At 37.1% G+C, this 19981-nt stretch overlaps 1 protein-coding gene across 5 annotated transcripts in view; it reads right to left on the bottom strand.

Moving 5' to 3' along the window:
* Nucleotides 1-14188: 14188 nt before the first annotated feature.
* Nucleotides 14189-19981, bottom strand: part of ZNF568 (zinc finger protein 568) — a 50857-nt gene continuing 45064 nt past the window's right edge. For all 5 annotated transcript variants that reach the window (XM_019793251.2, XM_019793252.2, XM_034638298.1 and 2 more), the window contains one exon: nt 14189-16736. In XM_019793251.2, the coding sequence (XP_019648810.1) occupies nt 15154-16736 (1583 nt within the window). In that variant the 3' untranslated portion in view covers nt 14189-15153. The remainder of the gene's footprint in view (nt 16737-19981) is intronic.

The raw sequence follows: 19981 nt of genomic DNA, 5'->3' as shown, positions 1-19981 counted from the left end.
GGGCTGTTTGTTCCAGTTCTTTGAAAAATGTCATCAGTATTTTGATTGGGATAGCATTGAAAGTGTAGATTACTCTGGGTGGCATGGGCATTTTAGCTATGTGAATTCTTCTGATCCATGAGCATGGAATATTTTCCCATCTTTTTCTGTCTTCTTCAATGTCTTTCAAGAGTGATTTGTAGTTTCTAGAGTATAGATCCTTTACGTCTCTGGTTAAGTTAATTCCAAGGTANTTTGTAGTTTCTAGAGTATAGATCCTTTACGTCTCTGGTTAAGTTAATTCCAAGGTAACGTATGATTTTTGGTGCTAATGTAAATGGAATGGATTCCCTATGTTCTCTTTCTTCAGTCTCATTATTCGTGTATCAAAATACAACTGATTTCTGAGCACTGATTTTGTATCCCACCACATTACTGAATTGCTTTATAACTTCTAGTAGTTTGGGGCTGGATTCTTTTGATTTTCCATATAGAGTATCATGTCATCTGCGAAGAGAGACAGTTTGACTTCTTCCTTGCTGATTTGGATACCTTTTATCCCTTTTTATTGTCTGATTGCTGTTGCAAGGCCTTCTAGTATTATGTTGAATAATAGTGGCGAGAGTGGGCATCCTTGTCGTGTTCCTGATCTTAAGGGAAAGGCTTCCAGCTTTTCCCCATTGAGAGGGATATCTGCTGTAGGCTTTTCATAGATGGTTTTTATGAGATTGAGGAATGTACCCTCTATCCCTACACTCTGAAGGGTTTTAATCAGGAAATGATGCTGTATTTTGTCAAATGCCTTTTCTGCATCTAGAGGGAATCATATGATTTTTGGCTTTTTTCTTTTCTTTTTTTTATTTTAAAGATTTTATTTATTTATTTGACAGAGATAGAGACAGCCAGAGAGAGAGGGAACACAAGCAGGGGGAGTAGGAGAGGAAGAAGCAGGCTCACAGCAGAGGAGCCTGATGTGGGGCTTGATCCCATAACACCAGGATCACGCCCTGAGCTGAAGGCAGACGCTTAACCGCTGTGCCAACCAGGCACCCCTTTGGCTTTTATCTTGCTGATAAAATTTATGACACTGATAGATTTGCAAATGTTGAACCACTCTTGCATCCCAGGGATGAATCCCACTTGGTCATGATGGATAATCCTTTTAGTGTACTGCTGGATTCTATTACCCAGGATCTTGTTGAGGATTTTGGCGTCCATTTTCATTAGGGAAATTGGTCTGTAATTCTCCTTTTTGATGGGGTCTTTGCCTGGTTTGGGGATCAAGGTAATATTGGCCTCATAGAATGAGTTTGGTAGCTTTCCTTCTGTTTCTATTTTTTGAAATAGCTTTAGGAGAATAGGTATTATTTCTTCTTTGAATGTTTGGTAGAATTCCCCAGGGAATCCGTCAGGCCCTGGAGTTTTGTTTTTTTGGAAGGTTTTTTTAATCACTGTTTCAATCTCTTCATAATTAATGGCCTGTTTAAAGAATCATTTTCTTCCTGTTTCAGTCTTGGTAGTTTATAGGTTTCCAGTAAATCCTCCATCTCTTCCAGATTCCTTAATTTATTGGCATAAAGCTGTTGATAAAATTCTCTAGTAATCCTTCCAATTTCATCGGTGTTGGTGGTGACCCCTCCCTTTTCATTCATAATTTTATTCATTTGGATCCTTTCTCTATTCTTTTGGATAAGTCTTGCCAGTGGTTTGTCAATTTTATTTACTCTTTCAAAGAACCAGCTTTTAGTTCTGTTGATCTGCTCTACTGTGCTTCTGGTTTCTAATTCATTGATCCCTGCTCTAATCTTGATCAACTGCTTTCTTGTGCATGGATTAGGCCTGTCCCTCTGTTGCTGTTCCAGCTTTTTGAGGTGAGAATATAAAAACTGCATTTTAGATTTTTCTATTCTTTTGAGTGAAGCTTGGATGGCTATGTATTTTCCCCTTAGGACTGCCTTTGCAGTGTCCCATAGGTTTTGGACCGTTGTGTTTTCATTCTTGTTGGTTTCCATAGATTGTTTAAATTCATTTTTAATTCCCAGTTTATTGAATCATTCTTGAGCAGGAGGGTTCTTAGTTTCCAAGTGTTTGAGTTTCTTCCACATTTTCCCTTGTGATTGAGTTCCAGTTTCAAAGCACTGTGGTCTGAGAATATGCAGGGAATAATTTCGGGCTTTAGGTATCAGTTGAGACCTGTTTTGTGACCCAGCATATGGTCTATTCTGGAAAACATTCCATGGGCATTCGAAAAGAATGAGTATTCTGTTGTTCTGGGGTGTAGTGTTCTATATATATCTATGAGGTTCATCTGGTCTAGTATGGCATTTAAAGCTCTTGTTTCTTTGGTGGTTTTCTGCTTAAGTGATCTGTCTATTGCTGATAGTGGAGTGTTGAGGTCCCCTACTATTAACGTATTTTTATCTATATGTCTCTTTATTCTGGTTAAGAGTTGACTTGTGTAACTAGCTACTACCCTGTTGGGGGCATAGGTATTTATAATTGTCATATCCACTTGTTGAATACTTCNTGGATACATCCTTTAAGAATAATATAGTGTCCTTCTGTATCTCTCACTACAGTCTTTAGTTTAAAATCCAATCTGTCTGATATGAGAATTGCTACCCCAGCTTTCTTTTGAGGTCCATTGGCATGAAAAATGGTTTTCCATCCCTTCACTTTCAGTCTGGATGTATATTTAGGTTCAAAATGAGTCTCTTGTAGACAGCAAATGGATGGGTCATTTCTTTTTATCCAATCTGCAACCCTGTGGCGTTTTATGGGAGCATTTAGGCCATTCACATTGAGAGCGATTATTGAGAGAGATGATTTTAATGATGTCATGTTGCCTGTGAAGTCTTTGTTTCTTTAGATTGTAACTTTCCGTTTTGTATCACAGGGAAGTTTTCAGCTACAATTTGTTCAAATATCTCTTCTAGACCTCTGTTTTTCTCCACCCCCTCGGGGATGCCGATGATTCTGACATTGGAACATTTCATTGAGTCAGTAATCTCCCGTAACATACATTCTTGAGATTGGATTTTTTTGAGCCTAGTTTCTATTTTAGCTTTCTCTTTTACTAACCCATCCTCCAATTCACCGATACATTCTTCTGCCTCATTCACCCTGGCTGTCAGAGCATCTAGTTTTGACTGCATTTGATTTATAGCATTTTTAGTTTCTGCCAGATTCACTCTCATTTCAGCCCTTAGAGATTCTATATTCTCATTAACATTTTTGTTAATACTTTTTTCAAGTCTACACATTATCTTGACCATTGTTACTCTGAATTTCATTTCTGATAATTTGGTTATATCCATATCCATTAGTTCTGTGGCAGAGGCCACAGACTCATTGTCTTTTCTTTGCTGGGGGGGGGGATTTCTCCTTCTCATTATTCTGATGAGGAGAGGTTGTGGGGTTGCCCAGCACCCAAATTATTGACCAGGACCCAGCCAGTGTGCACTTGTTTTAGGTATCGATTGAGGGATGTGGGCTTAAGGATGTGGGCTTCTTGATTTTTCAGCCTGCCTTCTGGGGGAGGGGTCTGCCACGCTGATACTCAGGCAACCCTGTTTGGGTAGAGTTTCCGTGTCCCCTGCAAGGGGGGATGGGGATGGGCACACTGTGAGCTGGTATTTCCAGGCTTTTGTTCTCTGGCGGCTTTCTCTGGCGGTTTGCTGTGCCTCCTCTGAGAGTCAGAGCAGCAGTGGCCCAATCTCAGCCTTTGTCTCAGAACAGAGGGATCACAGACCATTCTCCACTGATGTTCTAGCCACTTTAACTCTGTTTCTGTTGGTGCTGCTCAACCCTGCAGCGTCCCTGGATGTGCGCTCCACACCCGGCATCCCAGCCCTCACTTCCAGGGCTGGCGCGTCTCTGTCCTTTGTGTTTCTAACACCGCCAGCCGCCCGGCACCCCCACCCGTGCTCCCGAGCTCCCGGTCTCAGTCCGGTTTCAGTCTGGTCTCAGTTGGGTTCCAGTGAGTGCTCCGGAGCGCCAGCTTTCAGTCTGGTTGCCCGTGCGTTCCCAGGCTCACAGTATCAGTCTGCTCTCTCATGGGTGCCGGTCCTCGAGTCCAGCCCATTCTCCAGTATAGGTGGCTACCACTTACCGGTGCCTGATTATGGAGGCTCCCTCCCCCTTCTGTTTATCTTCCGATATCTGTGCGAGGATTCATGGCTCCCTGCGCCCTACCTCAATACTCAGTGCTGGAAATTTTCGTTTGTAGAGATCCAGATGTATCTTCCTGCATCTCAGGCTGATTCCGTCGGATTTCTTGATGATCTGGTACCTATCCAGCTCAACTCAGGGGACCAGCTGAAAAATGGGACCCCTACTCCTCTGCCATCTTAACTCCACCTCCGAAGAACAAATTAAAAGGGAAATCAAATATATCTTGAAGCAAGGAAAATAACACAATGAATCAAAATTTATGAGATGCATTAAAAGCAGGTCTAAGAGGGAAGTTTATAGTGGTAAGTGCCTACATTAAGAAAAAAAGAGAGGTTCTGATATAAGATGGCTATGTAGGAAGACCCTGAACTCACCTGCTCCGAGCAATGTACATTCTTGTACATGTCTCCTGGTGTGCATGTGCGAGAGCTTATCTTGGGTGTACTCCTAGGAATGGAGTTCCTGGGCATGTAAATGTTCAACCATAGAAGATAAAACTAAACTGCCAAACTATTTTCCAAGATAGCTTACTATTTAAGTTCCTACTAACAATGAATAATAGAACTTGGGAACACACATCATCTCCAACATTTGGTATTTGTGCTGAATAGCTTCCATTTGTCCCTCCAGATCAATTTTCTACCCTTTTTCACCCTACTCTGTGCCCCAAGGCTGACCTGTACGGACTGCATCAATGTCAGCTATGTGTATAGCAAATACATATTCCTAATTTGTAACATTTTTTTTTCTGTTTTCTAGTTGCATTCATCCAATGGGAGGCCTACCAGGAGATCAGAGAGAGAGAGTGAATGAGGTATTTATCTCCCCATCCCTATTTTGTCCCTGTGGAAGTGTAGTGTTGGCTCTGTCCCTCAACTAAAAGTCTCAGCTCCCAACAAGCATCCTTTTCACAGAGTCCTCTCTGTTTCTGGGTCTGGTAGTCTCTTCCCCTAACTCCTCTCACGTTTCAGGTAATAATGGATCTCTGCCTCATGATTTGTGGTTTCTCTATATTTTATCCACATTTTTATAAATAGTTCCTCTAATAACTTCTACTCAACTTATTCAATTTGAGTGGCCATCTATTTCTTGCAAGGCCTTGACTGATACATTATTGTTAGATTCTAACTTTTCCTAGTTGAGAGGATGTAAAATGATATTTGCTGTGGTTTTGAACTTGAATTTCCCCTACCCCTAATTTCATTGAACACCTCTTCATATATTTATTGATCTCATACATTTTTTTAAATGCATGCTTAGGTTTCTTGTCAATATTCCTATTGAGTTGTTTTGCTTTACTTACTGATATTAGAAATGTTTAAAACATATATATTCTTGATATGAATTCTTTATTAGTTATGTGTATGGCAAATGTATCTTCCTAATTTATAACTTTTTTTGTTGTTTGTTTATTTAAAATTTCATTGGAGGGGCTCCCTGAGTGGCTCAGTCGGTTAAGCATCTGATTCTTGATCTCAGCTCAGGTTTTGATCATGAGTTTAAGCCATGAGTTAAGGTTATGAATTTAAGCCTGATGTTGGGCCTCTTAAAAAAAAATTCATTGATGGATGACCACTTAAAATGGCTAAATACATAAATTCTTTCATTTTTAATCAATAATTGGTGTGTTTTAAGAAATATTTCCTTACCCAATGTCTAAAAGATATTCAACTGGATATTTTTTTAACCAGTATTTTAAGCTATTATTTTATTTTTTAAAAAGATTTTTATTTATTTATTTGAGAGAGAGAGAGAGAGCAAGCACAAGCGGGAGGAGGGACAGAGGGAGAGGGAGAAGCAACTCCCTGCTGAGCAGGGAGGCTGACGTGGGGTTTAGTCTCAGGACCCTGAGATCATGACCTGAGTTGAAGGCAGATGCTTAACCAACTGAGCCATGCAGGTGCCCCTTAAGTTTTATTTTTAACATTAAAAATGCTGCATCTACATGGCTTTATTTTTGTGTAATGTTGAAGGTGAGATTTCATCTTTTTGCCAAATAAAATACCAAATTTTCCTGCTCCAGTGATACAACTGTTCCTTCTTTCCTCACTGGCCTGCTATGCTTTCTCCATCTGTACTGCAATGAATGGTGGCTTAGATATACCACATTCACTGATTTTTTAAAAATATTTTATTTATTTATTTATTTGTTTGTTTGTTTGTTTATTTATTTATTTAGAGAGCACATGTGAACAGGGGCAGGAGCAGAGGCAGAGGGAGAGAGAGAATCTCAAGCAGACTCTGTGCCAAGCAGGGAGCCTGACAGGGGGGTGGGTACCAATCCCATGACGCTGAGATCATGACTGGAGCTGAAATCAAGAGTTGGAAGTCCAACCAACTGAGCCACCCAGGTACCCCCCACATTCACTGATTTTAAGATTGTTATTAAGATGTCAACTTTCATTCAAATTGATCTATTAATTCAATGTAATCCCAATAAAAATTTCAGCAAAATTTTTGTGGAAACTGGCAGGCTAATTCCAAAATATGTACAGAAATGCAAGGGATCTATATAACTAAGGAAATGTAAAGAAGCTGAAGGATTTATACTACCAGATATCAAGACTGCTAAAGTCACAGTAAATAAGACTGTGGTTTGGTGCAAAGATAAGTAAATAGATCAACAGAAGAGAATAGAAAGGCCAGACACAGACTGAGCATATTTAGATACCTGGTTTATGAGAAAGAAGCCGCTGAAATTCAATGGTTAAAGAATGGTCTTTTCTTTTCTTTTAAGATTTTATTTATTTATTTAAGAGAGTGAGCACATGAGAGAGAGCATGAGTGGGGAGAGGGGCAGAAGGAGAGGAAGCTGCAGATTCCCTGCTGAGCAGGGAGCCCAACACAGGACTCGATCCCAGGACTCTGGGATCATGGCCTCAGCTGAAGGCAGATGCTTAACCAACTGAACCACGCAGATGCCCCACTATAGGCAAAGATTTTTAAAACTGGACACAAAAAGCACTAACCATAAAAGAAAAAATTTTGATAAATTAGATGTCACTAAGTTTTAAGAAATTCTGTTCATTAAGAGACACCATTAAGAAAATAAAAAATCAACCTACTGGGAGAAAATAATGCATACCTCTAACAAAGGATATGTATCCAGAACATATAACCACAGATTAACAAAGACAGACAAGACAATAAATATATGGGCAATAGACTGCAACAGGCATGTCACAAATGAAGATACCTAAATGGCCAACAATATATGAAAAGGTATTCCACATCATTAGTCATCAGAAAAATGCAGTAAGTTACCACTACACTCACAGATATCTTTTAGCTATTGTTTTCATCAAAAAGTATTCAAACAGGGTCCATGCATTGCATTTGATTGTTGTCTCTCAAGTCTCTCTTAATCTAGAATATTCCTGTTTTCATGTCATTGCCTTAATGAACTGAGTAGGTCAATTGTACAAAAGAAAATACATTTGGGACTTGCTTGATTGCTTCTTTTTGGCATTATTTAAATTTTTTGCTACATTTTATATATATTGTTAATTAAATGAAATTAAATGTTTGATTAGATTTTTAAAATTATTGGTTCTGTCTTTATAGAACATCAATTAGTACATAATATTTAATTGTCCTACTTTGAAGCAGAGATTGACCAGTGGTGAAATTGATCTTTCCACTTTAAAGTAGGGTGACACTTTGGTATCCTAAAAATATCCATGCTTACTGCTTGAATAGGTTATTTTGTTGAGGTTGCAAAATGTTGATTTTTCTAATTTTAGCATTCTTACAATTATTAATTAGAATTATTCTGTATAGAACTTTTCTGTATATTTAGCTATTTGGTACCTCTATTAGAACTATTTGGTACTATGAAATAGAATTCATGTGGAGAAAGCAGGATACATTTTTAATTCTTTTTTTAAAAAAGACTTTATTATTTATTTGACAGAGAGAGAGCACCAGAGCATGAGAGCACATGCATCAGGATGAGGGAGAAGCAGGCTCCCTGCTGAGGCTCCCAGGACCTGGGGATCATGACCTGAGCCCAAGGCAGACGTTTAACCCACTGAGCCTCACAGGTGCCCCATATTTTTAATTCTTTCTCTTTAATTATCATGTTTTCAATATAAGGAGTGGCAAAAAATGAGTTTTGATTTCTTGTTTTCTTGCAGCATTATTTGATCTTATGGATTTTTACAAATTGCTATATTTCAATCTTCTGTAGTCATTAGTCTTTTCCTTGTTAAAATTATCTTATCTTTGGCCAGTGAAAATCCTTTCAAGTTGACTCCTATGTCTTTTTGAATGACCCCAGTAGTCTTAGATAACCTTCTTGTTTTCTGATACGCTGAGAAGTCCCGTGCTTTTTGTAACAGAGGTCTGGTTTAACTGCAATGTGATGAATGCAGTTTATCATTAACTGATATTTGGTTGATTCTTGTTTTTTATTTATTTATTTATTTATTAAGATTTTTTATTTATTTGACAGAGATAGTGACAGCCTGTGAGAGAGGGAACACAAGCAGGGGGAGTGGGAGAGGAAGAAGCAGGCTTCCAGCAGAGGAGCCTGATGTGGGGCTCGATCCCAGAACGCTGGGATCACGCCCTGAGCCAAAGGCAGACGCTTAACGACTGAGCCACCCAGGCACCCCGATTCCTGTTTTTTTAATTAAAATATAATTAATATACAGTGTTATATTAGTTTCAGGTGTATAATAAGATTCAACAATTCTATACAGCACTTAGTACTCATCATGGTAACTGTACTCTTTTATTTTAACTGTACTCTTTTATTTCACCCTTTCCCCTACCCACCTTTCTTCTGGCATCCACCAGTCTGTTCTCTGTATTTAAGAGTCTATTTTTTGGTTTCTTTTTTTTCTTCCTTTGTGTCTTAAATTACACATGAGTGAAACTGATACTGAGTGGTCAACTTCCATAAATTCTTCATCTTTGTTTGGAAAGAATGTGTATTTTGAAGTTGCCAGCTGCAAGTTCTACATATGTCCCAATAGGTCAACTTTGTGCTGTTCAAATGATCTATAAGCCTAATAACCTTTGTCTGCTTGATCAGTCAATTACACAGATTGTAAAGTGTCCCATCACTATAGTCATTTTACCTCTATCTCCTCTCTTTACTCTCAGAATTTTACTTATTACCACTTAAACTATTCATCAAGGTCACCAATGACTTTAACATTGCTAAATAACTCAATGGTCAGTTTCTCAGTCTTGTCTTTACTTGACCAATTAACAAAATTTGATAAAGTTCATTATTTTCTCCTTTTAAAAACACTTTCTTCACTTTGCTTCCAGTACATTACCCTCTTTGGGTTTTTGTCCTAATTTCTTGGTTCCACTTTCTTGTCTCCTATGCTACTTCCTCTTTATTTCTCTGACCTCTAACTGCTGGAGTTCCCCCCAGAGGTCAGTCCTTAGATCTCTTCTCATCCAGTCCACTGGCTTTAACTACAAGGAATATTCTAACAACTCATGAAAATGTACCTCTAGTCATACTTCTCTCCTGGATTCTAAATCCATATATTTAACTGTCTAGTATATTCCTGTGCTTGGAAATCTAGGCATCTTTCCCTGTCCATCTCCCAGACTACCAAAACAGCTCATCCTGCAGCTCTTCCATCTCAACAGATGGAGATTGCATTTTTCAAGTTGATCAGGCCAAAAATCTTGGCAATAGCTTTGATTCTTCTCTTCTTCTAATGAACAACATCAAACCTATCAGCCAAGTCTTTATAGCTCTATCCTGAAAATATCTCAAGAAATTTGCTACTTCTCAATACATCAAACCACTATCACTCAGATTCAAGTGATGATTACCTCAAGCCTCTTGATTTGTATCTCTGGTTCCACACTTCTTCCTCTACCCTCTATTATTATTAGTTCCTATAAGACAATTTCTTTAAAATATAAGTCAGACTGTGTCAATCCTTTGCTTAAAGCCTTCCAATGGTTTTCCATTTTTTATAAAACCTAAATTCCTTCCTAGACTCATCTTCAAGGTACTACTTAATCTGGTCCTCGATCTCTCTCTAAACTTCATCACTTACTACTGTCTTCTTTCTTTACTTTGACCACAGTATCCTACTCCTTACCAGTCCTTGAATATGTCAGGCATGCTCTCATTGCAGGATCTTTGTTGTTGTTTTTAAGATTTTATTTACTTGAGAGAGAGAGAAAGAGAGAGAGAGAGGCCTGCTGAGCAGGTACTCCAATGCGGGGCTCGACCCCAGGAATCTGGGCTCACAACCTGAGCTGAAGGCAGACACTTAACCGACTGAGTCACCCAGGTGCCCCAACCACTGAAAGGTCTTTGAAATTTCTGTTCTCTATAGTTTAAGTGTTCTTTCTCCAAATTCTTCCATGACTCATTCCCTCACCTCTTTTGCTCAAATGTCATCTTCTAGTTCTAATTTTAGTAGTGGCAAACTTACCTTATTTCAGACTACCATAAAAGAAAACAAACTCTAGACTACATATATTTTACACACACACACACACACACACACACACACACACACATGCACAATGTGAAGGCATTGGGGAACAACTAAAAACAGGCAAAAAATTGAAGGGGAGTTGACCTACTGTGAGACATTAATATTTATACAGATTATCATATAATGGTACTTCCCAGCCTCTGTGGCATAGGGTAGCTAAATGCAAGCAGAAAGCCACAGTCCTATTGGCCTGAGAAGTTGGAGGATGAAATTTGAGGCTGCTAAAGTAGTTTAAAAATACAGAGTTAAATCCCAGAAAGGAAGGAGGTACAGAGAGGAGATTCAACATCTACATAAAAATTCAGTCCAAATCTTTGATGCCTGAACCTTACAAATTTATGTAAACCCCAAACAGTCTATAGAAATCAACAACTAGAAGACTGAAAGAAGAGCAGATATTTCTGAGGGGAGAGAGACTGGATTTTTTTTTTTTAGTATAAAGGTAACCACTAGAACAAAAAATGAAACTTTATAAGTACCAAATGAATATTTTACAACAAAATGGAAAACACAGACTGGGGAGTACAGCAAATATAACAAACACAGTAAAAATGTAACGTGTTAGAATTAAGACTAAACATCAGTCAGTCATGTCAACAGGTAGCTCTTCTATGAAAAGAAATGATGTTTAAATTGGCTCACAAAGCAATGCCTAATTTTATACTAGATACAAAAAAATCCAGCTGAAACAAAGTGATTCAAAGTCTGAACATAAAAGAGATGGGCGAAAAGTATTGTTGGAGCGGTGTGTGTGTGTGCCCACACGTATGCATGCACACTCTGGAAGAGAGACTGGATTTTAAAACCAGCCAAGGTAACTGTTTTTAGGACAAAAGTCAACGTTTTCCAGAAAATTATAACAAAATCGAAAATCTCTATATCATTCACAATGTTCAATATACAATCAAAGCTACTACATAAGCAAAAATATAGGAAGGTGAGAAAGAGTCAAGAGAAAAAGTTACCCATACAGGATGACTTAAATAATTCAGATGCTGGCATTACAAAATAGAGTATTTTTAAACTTGTGTATGTGTATGTGTGTTAAAATATAAATAACATAAAACTTAATATTTTAACAATTTTTATGTGTACAATTAAGTGGCATTAAACACATTCATGTTATATAATCATCATCACTATTTTCTCACCTGCAACAGAACCAATGTATCCATTAAACAGTAACTCTCCATTTCTTCCTCCCCACCCCAGTAATCTCTATTTATGCTACTTTCTCTATGAATTTGCCTATTTTAGTTACCTCATATAAGTGGAATCATACAATTTTTGTTCATAAAAGAACATAAAAGTCTGGCTTAATTCACTTAGCATAATGATTCCAAGGTTTAAATTTATGTTGCAGTATGGGTCAGAATTTCTTTCTTTTGTATGGCTGAATAATATTCCATTGTATGTCTATCTCACATTTTGTTTAGCCATTCATCAATTGCTGGACAGTTTCCATTTTTTGGCTATTCTGAATATGCTGCTATGAACACTGGTGTATAAGGATCAATTGGAGCCCCTGCTTTCAATTCTTCTGGATGTCTACTTAAGTACAGAAATGCAGAATCAGAGGTGCCTGGGTGGCTCAGTTGTTAGGTGTCTGCCTTCGGCTCAGGGAGTGATCCCGGCATTCTGGAATCGAGCCCCACATCGGGCTCCTTCACTGTGGGCCTGCTTCTTCCTCTCCCACTCCCCCTGCTTGTGTTCCCTCTCTCTCTGGCTGTCTCTCTCTCTGTTAAATAAATAAAATCTTAAAAAAAAAAAGAAATGCAGAATCATATGGGAATTATAAATTAAACTTTTTGAGGAACTGCCAAACTGTTTTCCTCAGCAGCTGTAGAATTTTACATTCCTACCAACAATGCACAAGATTTCCAATTTCTGTACATCCTCATCAAACATGGGTTTTGCTATGCAGTTAACACATGAACTCAGAAAACTATTTTTTAAAAAAACAAGTCTACAAAAATTAGGTGTGCTGGCAAAATTGGACTTAGCATAAAACCTATTAAAGAAGAGACAACAGATACTTAAGTTTTGGTAAATTATTGTTTTCATGAAAATCAGTCCCTTCAGTTTTTAACTGTAATAAATCACTGTCAAGCTTTAAAAAAAACTAATAAAAGTCAAAATTGATAGAGTCATGCTTGTATATCACAACTGTAGTTTGAGATTTTGTTTTGTGAAATCCTCACCTTCAAATTTAGTTAACATTTAAACATTCATTGCTAAAGTTCCCTTTTTATCAACAGCCCCATTTATAATCTCCTTTTTATAAAGGCACTAATGGTTTTCTGTATATCAAGTAATATTGTAGAGATGCTGTAATAAAACATTACCTTAAGTAAGGATTGGTTCATACACCATTACAGAGAATGAGATCCTTTTAGAGGAACTCTGTTATTACTCCTCAGGGTCTGAGACCACTACCACTTCCAACCAAAATTAGTAGGTCATATAAATCAAGGGTTGTGAAAGGAATAAAATGATCTGTAAGTTTAAAGTGAAGCTATGTTACAAAATTGCTTATGGCCATCTCAAGGAAATAAAAGGCTTTCTTATTTCAAAATGTTATAATGATTAACAATGAAATTAATGTCTATCCTGGTTGTATGGAAACTTACAGGGCAAGAAAACTGATGTCACATAGTCAATTTCTCAGGAAAATCTTATTTTCTCCACAATGACCCTAAATATTTTACTAATTAGTTAGCTATGAACCCAACAAATCTATTGCCAAATAACATGAGACACATTGAAAGAGTAGGGATCATTAGTAGACCATAATGCCCTAAAATGGTAAATAAAATCATACTTGATGTATCACACTGCCATCTAATAATTACATATTTACTTAAATCTAAGACATAATTGGTTGAAAGATGTATCACAATTTTAGAAATGTTAAAATGTGAACAAAAGCATCATAAGATTGATAAAATACATTAATTTCATGTTATATAGTAAACAGGACTATCACTTCCAATTACTAATTTTCTGGAAATATTTTTTTTTTTTTTAAAGATTTTATTGATTTATTTGACAGAGATAGAGACAGTCAGTGAGAGAGGTAACACAAGCAGGGGGAGTGGGAGAGGAAGAAGCAGGCTCCCAGCAGAGGAGCCTGACGTGGGGCTCGATCCCGGAACGCCGGGATCACGCCCTGAGCCGAAGGCAGACGCTTAACCGCTGTGCCACCCAGGCGCCCCTGGAAATATTTTTGATAAAATAGTTCAGCATCTGATAGGGCATATGGATTTATCATAATATTTTTTTCTATGGGCACAGGCTTCCCCCAGCCCATAAATTCTAAGAAATAACTACAAAAACCCCATTAAGACAAGACATCCATATTGCCACTGGGTATAATTAAGATTTTATATGCTATCAATCTTTTTTAAGGCATAAAAATTACAAATAAAGCTAAAGCCCCCTTTGATCAACACCCTCAAACCTAATCTCTTGCCAGAGACAATACTAACAATAATTTGGTATGTATCTTTCTAGCCCATTTTAAACACACACGTATTTCAATAATAAAAACATAGTACTGTTCTTTATGATTTAATTCCAATTTACACGAATGTCATTATACAATGTTTTATTTGGGGATCTTGATCTTTTTTTCACTCTACACTGTTTTACATAACTATCCATGTTATAAAATACAGATTTAGTCTGTTAAGTGCTGTATACTATTCCATTATTTGATTATATCACACTTTATTTATCCATTCCCCATCAATATTCACCACGTTTTTAATTCATATATATATTTCTTATGGATATTTGTGAGTTTCTTTAGAATGAATATACAGAAATGGAACTGCAGGGTCCTTTTGTCTTCTAAAAAATGCTTCCCTCCCTCAAAGTCATAGACAACATCCTGTATTTCCTTCCAAGAACTTGAGTTTGGCTTTTCACATTCCAGTGTTCAAATCCTTTGGAATTCTGTTTCTTTATATATTGTAAGGTTGCATGTAGTTATTTTTTCCCTAATATGGAGAACCAAATACTCCAACAAATTTTATTGGCTGTCATTTCTCTACTGATTCATGATATCATGTCTAATATACACCAAATTCACATATATTCACTGATTTATTTCTAGGCATTCTATTCTGTAAAATCTGTTTATTTACCTATTCATGCTGTAATACCACACACTATTTAATGACCATAACTTTTGTGTAGTATATGGTAGAAGATGTGTCCTCTTTTTTCAAAATTGTCTTGGCAATTCAGGGACTTCCACTTCACATGAATTTTAGAATCATTTTGTAAAGATCCTAGAAAATTTGTGTTAGATGTTTGGAACTATATTAGGTCTATAGATTAATTCTGGGAGAACTCACATTTTTATGATATTGGGTTTTTCCATCTGCATATATGATATTTCTCTCGATTTATTCAATTCTTATGCCCTTCAATGAAGCTTTACAATTTTTCATAAAGATTTTGTTCATTTTTTTTTTTTTTTAGTTTACGTCAGTATGTTTCAAAAGTAAAGCATTTAGTACACTCGGCGTTTCTCACCTGTATGCCCCCTCTTATGTATAGAAAGTGATGCTCTTTGAGAAAATGCTTTCCCACATTCATTACATTCAAAAGGTTTCTCACCAGTATGACTTCTCATATGTATAATAAGTAATGAGCATTGAGAGAAGGCTTTTCCACATTTATTACACTCATATGGTTTCTCCCCTGTATGACTTCTCACATGAAGAGTAAGGGATGAGATTCGAGAGAAGGCTTTACCACATTCATTACATTTAAATGGTTTCTCTCCAGTATGAATTTTTTCATGCTCAAGGAGATTTTGTCTCTGACTGAAAGCTTTTCCACATTGATTACAATGATAGGGTTTTTCTCCAGTATGAATTTTCTCATGTTCGGTGAGATTTGATTTCTGACTAAAGGCTTTCCCACATACTGTACATGCATAAGGTTTCTCACCAGTATGAATTCTCTGGTGTCTAATGAGGTTTGACATCTGAATAAAAGCTTTCCCACATTCATTACATTCATACGGTTTCTCTCCAGTATGAATTTTCTGATGTGTAATGAGATTTTCTTTCCTGCTGAAGGCTTTTCCACACTCATTACATTCATAGGGTTTCTCAGCTGTATGATTTCTCATATGTACAGTAAGGGATGAACTTTGAGAGAACGCTTTCCCACATTCACTACACACATAGGGTTTCTCACCTGTATGACTTCTCATATGTATAATAAACACCGAGCATTGAGAGAAGGCTTTTCCACATTTATTACATTTATAGGGTTTCTCCCCTGTGTGACTTCTCATGTGTAGAGTAACAGATGACATTCGAGAAAAGGCTCTACCACATTCATTACATGCATAAGGTTTCTCCCCAGTATGAATTTTCTCATGCTCAATAAGGTTTTGCTTCTGGCTGAAGGATTTTCCACATTCTTTACATTCATAGGGTTTTTCTCCAGTATGAATTCTTTCATGTTCAATGAGATTTGATTTCTGACTGAAGGCTTTCCAACAATCCTTACATGCATAAGGTTTCTCCCCTGTATGAATTCTCTGGTGTCTAATAAGGTTTGACATCTGAATGAAAGCTTTTCCACATTCGTTACACTTATATGGTTTTTCCCCAGTATGAATTTTTTGATGTGTAATAAGATTTTCCTTCCTGCTGAAGGCTTTTCCACATTCCTTACATTCATAGGGTTTCTCCCCAGCATGAATTCTCTCATGTCTGATGAGGTCAAATTTATGACTGAAGTCTTGTCCACACTGATTACACTTAAAGGAGGTTAGAACATGGGATGAGCAATGGTAAAAAGGTTTCCCGTACTTATTATATCCATAGTTTTTCTTTCTTACACAGTTCTTCTCATAACTAAGTAAATCTAAATTATGTTCCAAACCCTTATCAAGTGAGTCACATTCAAAGAAGTTTTGTCTTGAAGTAAGAATATCTGAGCTCAAAGGAAATATTTTTGTAACTCTTTTACATTCAATGAAATTTTCCTTAATCAGAGTTTTCTTGCAGATGGATGTGACTTTCCTCACAAGTGTTTCCTGTTGCTTCTTGATCTGTTCATCAACTTCCCAAACTTCTAAAATGGAGGACCAAAAATTATTACTTTTGAATTTTCTGCTACTACACTATTTTTTTTTAAAGATTTTATTTATTTATTCGACAGAGAGAGAGACAGCCAGCGAGAGAGGGAACACAAGCAGGGGGAGTGGGAGAGGAAGAAGCAGGCTCATAGCAGAGGAGCCTGATGTGGGGCTCGATCCCAGAACACCGGGATCACGCACTGAGCCGAAGGCAGACGCTTAACCGCTGTGCCACCCAGGTGCCCCCTGCTACTACACTATTAATAACATTTCAGATATTTGTTCCTATGAAGTTGATCTTTTATGCTGACCCTAGTCTCCCAATATGAAAGAAATCCAAAGTGCAAATTACCCTTGTTTCTAAGTTTTAAGAGGTTACCTCCTATAGAAAATATTATGGAGAGAAAACTGACATCGATAGGCCTAAGTAGCTTTGACTGCTTTTAAAAGTATGCTTATACAATGCAGAAATCAGTAACATTAACAGAATTAAGATGAAAGGGTGACCATATAAATGACTGGATAATGAGTCAAAATGACCAGAGGATAAAATTTGTGGTTAAATACAGTGGCTTGAATGTGTATGTTTAATTTCTCCTCTTGCCTAAAATTCCATTAAAATGACAGTAAAAAAATAAAAGGTCAAACCCATAAGAACAAAGGAAATAGGAGTATAAAGAAGGGTGAACAAGAGATTTTAACAAAAGAATGGAGATGAAAGGCATATAGGGAACTGTTAACTAATGGCAGAGCTAAGAAGTTAAAGTACTACAAAGATGCAAATGTCAAGCAATAAAGTGATTTAGCCACAAAATACTGGAAAAGCTAACAAATTAGAGGATTCAGGTACTCAATAGGTAGAGAGAAAATGTCTGAAGAGGATTAATTTAAAGTCTGAATAGGGAACACTTATACTTCCTGAGGCGAATATTAGGGATTTGCTAAGTACCATCTTTCCAACCTCATTTCCACCCTGCAAAGGTTGAGTTATAACTCTATTTCCTAGACACACTTGCATGTAGGGTTCTGGATGTGATTTAATTATAATAATATAATAATAATAATTAAATCAGAAATGAATTAAAATTAGAAATAAAATAGGCATTTTACCTAAATGCTACAACAGAAGTGGTAGGGTTCTGAAGCTCATGGTTATAGAGGCATTTCCCTAATTCCATCAGAAACCATTTCTTTTTTTTTTTTCTTTTTAAAGGTTTTATTTATTTAGCAGAGAGAGAGAGAGGGCGCGTGCGCATGCATGAGCGGGCGGAGGGGTAAAGAGAGAAAAGTAGACTCCCCGCTGAGGAGGGAGCTTGATGTGGGGCTCAATTCCAAGACCCTGAGATCATGACCTGAGCCTAAGGCAGATGTATAACTGATTGAGCCACCCAGGTGCCCCCGCCTTTTTCTTTTTAAGTAAGCTCTACTCCCAATGTGGGGCTTGAATTCACAACTCCGAGATCAAAAGTTGCATGCTCCACCAACTGAGCCAGCCAGGTGCCCCATCAGAAGCAATTTCTTGATCACAGTGGGAAAAGGAACTCACTTGGCAACTCACTTCTCTGATATGACATTGAGACTCATTCCTAAAAGCTTATCCTATAGTTGGTCCTTCAGTCCTCACAAAGGTTCTCTAGGACATTTAATACCTTCATATAAATTCCTTCCTTCTTAAATCATCTGCTAATAAGCTCTTTTCTCTGTAACTGCATCTTCACCAATACCTCCCCCCCCCAAAACCCACACAGGAAGTGGCCATGTATCTACCACCTGAGCAGGAAAAGGGAGGCTTACTCTGAAGAAAATGAACTACACAGGCTCTAGACTTAGGAACAAGTGAAGCAGATGTAAAGGAAGCCTCATACTAAAAAACTAGGAATTATGTAAACTTGTCTATATTGAATGGTAAGATTTCCAATCCCTTTCTGTTGCTTGCCCCTCATGAATGCTGGCATTTACCTCCAGACAGGAGATGAGAAGATTAAAAACAAAAGACCCAAGGAACTGGAATTCTAGAACTGGCATTTGCAACTCCACAAAAAACTCCTAGGTTCTGTTCAAAAAGCATCAAAAATTTGTTAGATTTTTAGAATTTCTTTTTTATCCTTTCATGCATCAAAATAAGTAAAACTAGTGACACTGATGAATTCCCTATTTAAACAAAGGTTTGAGAGTCTCATGAAAATTAAAAATATATAGAAAACAAAGCAAAAAAATTAGGCAAGTAGTAACTCTAGGAATGACAGAAATCTATTTAAGGGTATATAATTAATAGTCATTTCTTGGCTCAGTATAACAGTATATCAACTAAAAGATAAAGCAAGCAGTGAAAACCAATTTAGTCAAAAACTGTGATACATCTATATCCAGAGAAAAAGGAAAGGGGAAGTGGTGGTGGTGCTGTAAGAGTACTAAACCTCATCTTTCATTAATATCAAGTTGATAATAATCAGAAATTACCAAACAGCAGCATATTCAGAGAAGACTAGCTTCTATCCTATCCTTGAAATGCTGATTCTTCCTCCATTGCCTGACAGTTAAGCATTTTTATTAATTTTGGGGTTATTCTTATATTCTTTAAAAACACATATATTTTATATATATAATATGCACATATTATATATATATATATATATATATATATATATATATATATATATAACCATACACGTATGCCATATATATATCCACACACATATGCCTCTCCCACTCTTTATAGAAAAGGTAGCATATTCTAAATGGTGCTCTATACATTGATTTTTTTCCACTTCTATATCCTGAATGGAAGCGTGACATCTCTGCCTTGTTTTATCGTTTTGACATTGGAATCATGTAACTGTTTTACATTACAAAAAAAAATGTTAAATCAAAAGAGGAGGAAAAAAGCCAAAATATCTCTTAAAAATTGAAAACAAATGGAAATGAGTAAATCTACATATGAAGTTAGGGCCATGATCACTTCAAGTGATTTTAAACACAGTAGTTTGACCATATTCTAAGGGAGAAAAAGATACAACCAAAGAACATGTGCAGGGGAGGGGCAAAGGGAGAGGCAGAGAGAACCTCAAACAGACTCCACAATGAGTGCGGAGCCCACACAGGGCTCCATCTCACAATCCAGAGATCACCGCCTGAGCTGAAACCAAGAGTGGGCTGCTTAACCAACTGTGCCACTCAGGCGCCCCAGTAGTCTTTTTCATTATTAGTAATGCTGATATTATTGTTTGGAACTAACTATACT

The sequence above is a fragment of the Ailuropoda melanoleuca genome, chromosome 12 (assembly GCF_002007445.2).
Source record: "Ailuropoda melanoleuca isolate Jingjing chromosome 12, ASM200744v2, whole genome shotgun sequence".
Lineage (NCBI taxonomy): Eukaryota > Metazoa > Chordata > Mammalia > Carnivora > Ursidae > Ailuropoda > Ailuropoda melanoleuca.
The sequence above is the reverse complement of the archived record's forward strand: the minus strand, read 5'-3'. Positions and strand labels throughout refer to the sequence as shown.